The sequence below is a fragment of the Electrophorus electricus genome, chromosome 4 (assembly GCF_013358815.1).
Source record: "Electrophorus electricus isolate fEleEle1 chromosome 4, fEleEle1.pri, whole genome shotgun sequence".
NCBI classification, from domain to species: Eukaryota; Metazoa; Chordata; class Actinopteri; order Gymnotiformes; family Gymnotidae; genus Electrophorus; species Electrophorus electricus.
Genome location: NC_049538.1, coordinates 21,279,464 through 21,288,435, shown reverse-complemented (window position 1 = coordinate 21,288,435; position 8,972 = coordinate 21,279,464). Strand labels below are relative to the sequence as shown.

Below are 8,972 nucleotides of genomic sequence, written 5' to 3'. Positions count from 1 at the left end.
AATCGGAGACATTAGCAAGTCAGCAGTGGTAGTTGTTAAAATAAGTGCCTCTTTCAAGAACACAACAGATGGAAACACCATCAGACCATAATATTGCACAAAGCTAGTGGGTGGAATCTTATTTTTACATAATGTTTGCAGGGGGGGGGGGGGGTCCCTCCAAATATGAGTATGGGCTTGTGCTTAAATGGACAACATAAATTAACTTTTTTTTTTTTTTTGCTTCCCAAACTAAAATAGCTGCACCTAAAAGTATTAATTTGTATGTTTTTAAAATATTTCTAATCACAAGGTTTTTACATGTTTATTTTTTTTAACGTGACTGGCAAATTCAGTTTTACATTAATTGTACATCATTCATAAATAGGGTTAATATTCACTTGTGTTCAAAATGTGTACAGACCTGCTTCTAAAATGTACTGTGATTTTTGCCTATATTTGGCCTCAGGAACATCCTGCCAACAGAGGGGAACCCCTTTCCTTGGTACTGCTCTTTCACACTATACATAATGACATGAGTATATTGGAACAAAAATACTATGGGTGAGGGAGAAAGTCTGAAAATATTTGGATTCAGCATTAAAAAATACATAAATGTATTTTTTGTTGTAAGCAAAATCATTGCTGACCAGTGTTATAGTTCCATTATCATACATCATCCTTTAGGAAAAAAGAAACAAATATAAATTCCCAATAATGTATTAAAGGTATTACATATGAGCAAAAAAAAAGGAATACATTTCCCAAAAATGTAAGGGCAATACTGTGACAAGACATGATTATCAAGTTTGTTAGGAGTAAACATTTATACAATTGATTAACATCTCAATGGAAATATACACTGGCAAAACACTGGTCACTGCCTGAGGCAGGTCTGTTGGTAAACTGACTAAAGTAAGTGGTATGGGGTGATGAATACACATTACATCTTCCTTTTCTCTAATTTTGTTATAAAATTCTAATAAAACATTTTCAGTTGTTTTGTATAATGGTTTTTTAATTTATTTATTTAGTCTATTTTTACTTTAGATGTTACCAAGCAGCTATACAGAGCTGTGTGGTGTTTTCCTGAATCAGTGACAAGCAATCCAAATTTGACAGTGCCAAGGAAAAAACAAACAATAAGAACCAAGACTGAAGAAAGGAAACCAATCAATCAATCTTTGGCTGGCTCCAGGAAATAGGAATTGAAAGTTGATTTTATGTGAAAGTCTTAAGAAAAGAAGCTATATGTCTAGGCAGTCAGTATTTACTTTATTTTCATAGAAAACACTTTATAACAATTAATTCAATAATATATCCATGCCCAAACTAACACAGTTAAAAGGAAGAAACCATTTTGTTGTTTGTTTTTTAAAGTTTTGATATCTTGGACACATTTGGCTATCCACTCATTTTTCTTTCAGCATGATCATGACTTCAGACACACAGAAACAGTGAAGACCCACCAAAAATGTACAATTTGGGAAGAAATGGTACCAGAACCTCTTTTAGCAAAACAAACAAAAATATAAAATAAAACCCTAGTGTTGGGCCACTCCAGAAAGTTACAATTAAAGGAGTGGTCCATCTCTTTAGTATAGTGCTTCAAGTCCCACGCTTTAGCTCCCCAAGACTTCACCTTATGTTCATCTTAGATTACCAAATCAAATATTTTACACCCACACGGGCTCCTATTAATGGCACTTATCAGTGCATACTCTTGTTGAGGTACTGTATAAACATGTTTGCTATTTGTCCAATATTCTCTGTAGGATGCATCTTGGTATAACTGATGAACTGCCTTCGAAGCTTCCTCAGTTCAGCCATGTTAAGACTTCTTGTGAGTTCTATGTATTGCAAAGGTTGAGGAAATTATGCAGAAGTCAAAACTAGCATTTAGTTTCAAGATATAATGGTAGCAAAGATTTCAAACCACATTTAAGCAAAAATCTTTATGCATACCCCTTTTGTGATCTAAAATACAGATATACAGCAATGATGTTGGAATGTTATTTGGACTGGATAAGTGTGGTCAGATGTTTGAAAGGAGAAGAAAAGTAGTTAGAACAGAGGGGATTGTACTACCAGAAGGTATCATAAAAGCTGCTGAGGGCAGCTACCTTGGAATCCCACAGGAAATGGGAATGATGACAAGGCCACAAGGAAAGCAGCTACAGCCAAATACCTACAAAAAGTGAGGCAAGTCCTGAGAAGTTAGCTGAATAGGAAGAACAAGATCTGGGCTATGCTCTACCAGTCATCAGATACCCCTCTGGCATAATAAGTTGGACAAAGGGGAGATAGAAGCCACTGATATAAGGACAAAGAAACTCCTCACAATGCATGGAGGGTTTCATACAAAATCCAGCACTACACTAAGTGGAAGGAGGGGGACAGAGGACCAGTGAGTGTCAGAGCCACTATCCAGAATGAAACAACCCAGATTCAGGAGTACACCTGGAAGATGGCCCCAAGTAATGAAGTGCTTAGTGAATACCTCAGACAGCAGAATCCAGAGGAGGATGGGAATGAGGAGGAACAGGAACCATCATGGGAGGATAAACCTCTGCATGGTATGACCAACAGCAAATAGTGTAAGTGACTGATATGGAAAAATCCTACCAATGGCTGGAAAAGGCTGGATTGAACAACATCATGGAGGCACTAATCATGGCAGCACAGGAATAAGCTCTGAATACAAGATCAGTAGAGGCTAGGATATACCACAACAGGCAGGACCCCAGATGGAGGCAGTGCAAAGTTGCTCCTGAGACAATCCAGCACATAACAGGATGCAAGATGGTAGCAGGCAGAGCATATATGGAATGCCATAAACAGGTGGCTGGCTTAGTACATAGAAACATCCGTGCCGAATATGCACTGGAAGTTCCAAGGTCAAAGTAGGATACACCCCCAAAGTTGATGGAGAATGACCATGACAAGATCCTGTGGGACTTCCAGATACAGATAAACAAAATGGTAATGGATAACCAACCAGACCTAGTAGTGATGGATAAATAGCAGAAGAGGGCTGTAGTGATAGATGTAACAATCCCAAGTGATACCAACATCAGGAACAAGGAACACAAAAAGCTTAAGAAATATGAAGTGCTAAGAGAAGAGCTGGAAAAGATGTGGAAGGTGAAAGCAACAGTGGTTAGGCAACAGTAGTAATCTGTGTACTGTAATCCCAAACCGAGAGAATGGCTACATCAGATCTGAGGAACAACATCCAAGAACTTTGCTGTGGGCAGCCAAGATACTATGCAGGACCCTCAAGCTCCCAGGCCTCTGCTAGAAGACCAGAGATTATTTTTTTATGATGGAACCTACAACATAATCTACAACAATTATTGTAGGTGTATATACCTATAATAAAAATAGATGAAAATGTATTCTTTCCCTATAAAACCCAAAGCTGTCTAAAGAAGGTACAAGAAACAACTGGTCTAAATGAATTTCTTTGAACTCATCTATATAAATATATATTTCTAAAGACCACCTTTGCCCCTATACCTTTACCTACTCTAATTGCTACCTAAAGCTATTTAAGGTGGCCACTAAATTAGAAGTCTGTCAAACTGAAATAACATTCTTTGAAGGCCAAATTTATTCCAGACAATCAAACGCAAACCTAGTGACAAAAGGATATCTTTTCTGTAGCTCCTGGGACCATGATGATATCTCCCGGGACACTGGTCTTCTGTGAGTCAAGAACAGCCTAGAAGATTAACCCAAATTGTATACCTGAAGTTGAAACTTGCTAGCTGAAGTGCAAAAGCTATTAAAAGTATAAAACACATCTCAATGCACTGAAACCACACAAAGTGACAAAAAATGAAATGCTGTACCATTAAGACATCTTGGGTAACTTTGTCCAACTCATATAAAAAGTTGGTGGATGACAGTGGTTGCTGCAGAACATAAGAAAATGAAGGACATTCCTCTTTTTGGCTTTTTTGAACCCATATGCAGACATAACTATACTTATATATTTAAGAAGAAAATAAAATGGAGGATTCTTACACTTTGTGTGGACTGGTTAGGTGGTGGTGCTTTTCGTCTGAAAAGAGCATCAGAGATTGCTTCAAATGGAAGTGTGTCCTCTTTCTGAATAGTAAAAAGTGGACTGTCCCACCTATTTCTTGAATCAGGTGCTTCAAATCTCAAAATAAGGGCATCCAGTCTACCACATCAATAGAAACAAAGGAAGTGAACTACTAGATTACAGAGATTTTTAAAAAATATATATTACAAAGGTAGTTGCAATGACTTCAGGATTTGTCATGTCCAGTAAAACACTTTAAAACACATTTGCAGTGACTAAATTTTACACATATTTTCATTATCCAAGAGATAGAAAATACTTATAATAAGATTACAGCCTAAGATATCCCAAGCTTCAGCAAGCAAAATAAGATGGACAAAGCTCTACTTTAAATTCTCTCTCAGCAGAGTATCTTAAACCTCATTGTGGAAGATGCGTGCAAACTCAGGCTTACATTTCCTGGGAATACTGACAATCTTCTCTTTCTTTATTCCACTCTGAGCTCAGCTCAGCTGATGTCAAACAGTAGACCTAAATGATTAGCAACATACATACATGTACACAAATGTAATCTTCTAAATGACAGAGATGTAAATTGTTTTGTCTTGGGTTTCATATAGCCTAACTACGTACCAAACAATGTGGAGTTTGTACATGTTTAATGAGACAAAACAGTTCATATCTGTAACCTGGAAACCACAAGAAATAAAGTTATGTTTGAAAAAATCAGAATAGGAAGGTAAACATGCATGTTATGTATAAGGCACTTACTGAAAATGTTTACCTTTAATATAATTCAAGGAATCCAGAATTACAATGTCATCTTTGTTGAGTTTCCTATTTTCAAAGACATAGGACTTCAAGACTTTAGAGCAAAATTTTAAATATTTTAGATACAATGATTACTCGAATACATAGGTAGCATGCTTAATGGCAAAATACCTCACCTCTCTACTTCAGATCGTAAAGCACCTCTTAGATTCTTTTCACTCTGTGAGTCTGCGTCGAAACAGGTATCACAGGAACGTTTAGCACTGGTTTCTTCAAACTAACGTTAAAAATGCACAATCTGTGCCACAGTTCAGGCTACTCCAGACGGGGGATACAAGCCAAATGCATAGTTACTGCATCCTTAACGTCCAAATACAGCAAATCATTAACGCACCACTATGCAGTTAGCTAGCAGTTAGTTAGCTACAAGCAAACTTTTTTGGCAGCCTGCGCAACCTACCGCATGGGTCCATGCAACAAATAATTAAAATAATTAATTAGCTTTGTTGATAATTATCTTTAAAGTTAGCGGTAGTGGATCTAACTTAACTAACCTCTAACCTAGCCTGTTCTGAAAGGCGAAATCAGCTAACTAACGTAGCGTTATGTTGGTTGGGTTAGCTAGGTTAGCTTGCTTGCTAGGTAGGATAACAATTTGCTGTAATTTCTCACCTGCATAGACAGTGGTTTTGTCAGTTCCCACGATTTCATCTCCAATAATGTGAACGTTCCTGGCTTTATATTTTGTGAAGAAATCTTTTAATTCATGCGCTCGTCGGCTTTTGCCGCTACAAGGATACCCACATAATACAATTAAGGGCATTTTGGGTAAATATCTTCTGTATTAGGGAACGTGTTTGTCACACAAATCGCATGTTTCAATATTATATACCTTGTTGACGCTGACCGGAGATCAGAGAGGAAAGCTGTTTGCATAAACCTATGACACGGAAGTAATCAATAATTACTTGAGTTCCTTCCCTGAATTGGACAGCTGCTTGGTTCACTAGGGGCACTCGCGAGCATCGGAGGGTTTTTTTTGTTTTAGTGACAAATAAACCATAATATAATGTATGTTTTATATGCATGGGAAAGTACAACAAAAAAGCATCTTTAAATATGTATTAAGAAATTCAAAGCAAAAGATGTGATGGTGAAACTATCAAAATTTAGAGGTGAATTTACATTTTAAGGCATTTATCTAAAGCAACTTATAGTTATGACTGAATACAACTGCGGGTTTAGGGACTTGCTCAGGGACCCAACAGTGGTGGTAGGGTATGAACAGGAAAGCTTCCAATTACAAGTCAAGTACCTTAACCACTGAGTTAGCACTGCCCATTGTGCCTTAGGCTATTTAACTGCAAAAGTGTATCATAAATAGTGGAATGTCCAGCGGTGTGTATTTAATTACTAAACCTGTTTAGCACATGTGCAATACAACTGCACAATATTATTTCACACCATGGATTTATCTTATGAAGGTCATATTAGCCTATATGCTGAATCATGTTTATTTGATAAAAAGCCCTAAGCCTTTCACTAATGCAACCCTATAAGCGTTTGCCCTAAATATCATGTATGTGATGTTATCTTATTAACTATGTTCCAGCTAGTCACTAATAACCATCTACATATATTTGTTTCGGTTATACTTAATTTTTACAATTTCTTCTTGACAAATGGAACAGAACTAGTAAAACTGGTATTAGCATGAATAGCTGGATTGAATACCTACTGATACTGCATCCCCTGATTAATCCATTTTAGCAACCAGGATTATAATCAGTAGATGATGTATGCCTCGGGTGATCTATGATCAGGTGATTTGTTACAGGTCTGGGTGATCAGTCTCAAGTGAGTCTTATTTACCTTATATTGTATTTTGTTACATATGTCCATTTAGGTGTGTAGACACCTGCATTTACGTTCAACGATCATAATTAATTATTTACAACTAGGCACACAAATTAAGAAATGCAAAAATATACGCAGCAATAGATAGCGGCAGCATTCACTCAAATTACGTATGTTAGATTACCTGTCTAAATCGGTAGGCTAATTGTAGTAGCAAACTGCAACCATGGGCATCATATTTTCAGTGAATTCGAAAAATATGGAAATTAAATTTCTACATGCAGATGTGTAATAATACATACATACATATATATATATATATATATATATATATATATATATATATATATATATATATATATATATATATATATATATATATAAATTTTATTTTTATTTATTTATTTTTATTTTATTTATTTCTGATATTCTGAAGAGCAAACGCTTTGTGCATCACTTTTTTGGCAAATATAAAACGAAGTTGTGGATGCGTTTATCACAAATGTCCCGGTAGTCTAACGTTTCCTTTCAGCAATGTAGATTTTCAAAAGCTTCACCACAACGTCCTTATCCTGAAAGATAAAGCAAAGAAGAAGAAGAACATATATTGCTGAAATAATTTTAGGCTTACGCTGAGAACAATTAGAGCATTTAATGGGACACAAAGGCATAACTGCAGTCCATTCTAAACCCAAGCTTTGACTACAACAGTCAGAGCATGTGAATTAAGCAGCTTTAATTACCCGATTCGTTGAATCTTGCCTCTCCCGTGGATCTGTCAGCTGAGCCTTTAGCACATTCTGTGCGATCACTTGCTCCAACTCGTCTGTGCTCCGCTCTGCTACCGTCGGTGCCTGAAGATGCTTCATTTTTGACTCATAGGTCGGCTGGGAATCGACAACCTGGCTATCCGAAAAACTCTTCTTACCCATGAAATGTCCTAGAAAATGAAAACAATATATTCCTTGAAAGAAAAAAACTTGCAATCCAGTTTGATAATGGGCATGACTAGCCTATCCTACAGCCTACACGAGCAGCAGTTTGCAAGAATTTCAAAACCACTTGCAAATTAGTTACATTGATTACGATTGATTTAGATGCTTTAATGCTGCCATTAAAATTTAGACCAGCCAGCAACGAGGAAAAAGTCTTAAATGAGTTAGATAGCCTACCGGTTGCCCAAAGATTCCCTCGTGGATTTGCTTTGATTTTGGAAAGTTTGTTTCTTAATTCGTTTAAATCAAGACTGACTGATGTACTTATAGGTATGTATGACGACATTGCTAAGTAGGTCAGCATTAGTCCAAATTTGCAGTTTCCGCCGAAAGATGTTATGGCCATCTTCAAGTTGATCGCAGGTTGCCGTCTAGGTGACAAGAAACTCAACGCTGCATGTTTTTTTTTTCCTCTAGTACCTTTCGCGTATAATTTCATTCCATGGGATGAGACAGTCGAGTTTTATATGAAAGCAGTAGGAGGGCTATCATTTGTGCGCTGAGGTCACAGTTCTGCTGGTTTTGCGCACAAAGGAAGCTGAACTATTTTAAAGCAAATTTCCAGAGATAGAGATGAATCGACCATGGTGTGCCTGCAAATGGATATTAGTGACTTGATGGAAATGAAGTTGAGGTCCTTAAAGCTTAATTACATAGAAAATGTAATATTTCTCAACATGCATTTAGTCTTATGCCAGTAATGATACTGGCACACATATGGCCTCGGTAAAACAAAACAAACAACAACAACAAAAAAAATGGTTTGTAAAATTAAAATTCAAGAACAAAAAACAACAAGATAATTACATTATGTATATATTAACAACAAAGAACATAGTTAAGCATTAGTGTAACATTTGTCATCACAAAGAAAGGTCACTGGTTTAAAATTGACAAAACTTACATAAGGCCTGACTGGAGAGGTAGGTTATTATAAACTGCTAAAATTCTTATAACACTGAATCTGAAGAATAATTTTAACCCAATGTTGTAAGTTGTAATAAAGTTTAAATTATAGACATATACAACCCACTTCAATAAAACTATTAGAATCAGTTTGTAGGTGTAGTTATAAATTGCAAAGCTAAAGTGGGTGTACCTAATAAAATGCAGTGACTGTAAAGCTGCAAAATAGTTTCTTCTAAAAATTGGTGAAAAGTGTATGTAATGCATCCTTAATGACAGTGGGATAAAGAGTGGGCTTAATGTGCTGCAGCCTTCCTCAGGGATCATATGACTTGCAATTGAAAACTACACATTCATCTACATCAATGCATTCCACTAAAGCTCACTGTCAGGATGATCCTTTGCAAGAGTCA

General features: G+C 36.4%; 2 protein-coding genes across 2 annotated transcripts; both read right to left on the bottom strand.

Annotated features, from left to right (window-relative positions):
- Positions 1 to 1,233: 1,233 nt before the first annotated feature.
- kti12 (KTI12 chromatin associated homolog) lies at positions 1,234 to 5,758 on the bottom strand. Its single transcript, XM_027008814.2, has 9 exons — positions 5,474 to 5,758; positions 4,978 to 5,029; positions 4,815 to 4,867; positions 4,664 to 4,719; positions 4,485 to 4,561; positions 4,009 to 4,168; positions 3,834 to 3,896; positions 3,635 to 3,703; positions 1,234 to 1,833 (listed from the first exon to the last, which is right to left on the bottom strand). Exons 1-9 carry the CDS (start codon positions 5,622 to 5,624, stop codon positions 1,690 to 1,692), a joined length of 825 nt encoding a protein of 274 aa, XP_026864615.2. The 5' UTR covers positions 5,625 to 5,758; the 3' UTR covers positions 1,234 to 1,689.
- A 1,333-nt stretch (positions 5,759 to 7,091) lies between these two features.
- nmba (neuromedin Ba) lies at positions 7,092 to 8,059 on the bottom strand. Its single transcript, XM_035525705.1, has 3 exons — positions 7,831 to 8,059; positions 7,402 to 7,598; positions 7,092 to 7,230 (listed from the first exon to the last, which is right to left on the bottom strand). Exons 1-3 carry the CDS (start codon positions 7,997 to 7,999, stop codon positions 7,174 to 7,176), a joined length of 423 nt encoding a protein of 140 aa, XP_035381598.1. The 5' UTR covers positions 8,000 to 8,059; the 3' UTR covers positions 7,092 to 7,173.
- Positions 8,060 to 8,972: the final 913 nt, after the last annotated feature.

Bases quoted from the DNA above. Each gene is read 5' to 3' on its own strand.
- kti12 (XM_027008814.2), bottom strand. From the start codon at position 5,624: ATGCCCTTAATTGTATTATGTGGGTATCCTTGTAGCGGCAAAAGCCGA. The intron at 4,720-4,814 runs GTAAACATTTTC...TGTGGTTTCCAG, and splicing joins TTCCTTGAATTATATTAAAG to GTTACAGATATGAACTGTTT. The intron at 3,704-3,833 runs GTACAGCATTTC...TTAATCTTCTAG, and splicing joins TTACCCAAGATGTCTTAATG to GCTGTTCTTGACTCACAGAA.
- nmba (XM_035525705.1), bottom strand. From the start codon at position 7,999: ATGGCCATAACATCTTTCGGCGGAAACTGCAAATTTGGACTAATGCTG. The intron at 7,599-7,830 runs GTAGGCTATCTA...TTCATTTTCTAG, and splicing joins AGGGAATCTTTGGGCAACCG to GACATTTCATGGGTAAGAAG. The intron at 7,231-7,401 runs GTAATTAAAGCT...TTTATCTTTCAG, and splicing joins GGCAAGATTCAACGAATCGG to GATAAGGACGTTGTGGTGAA.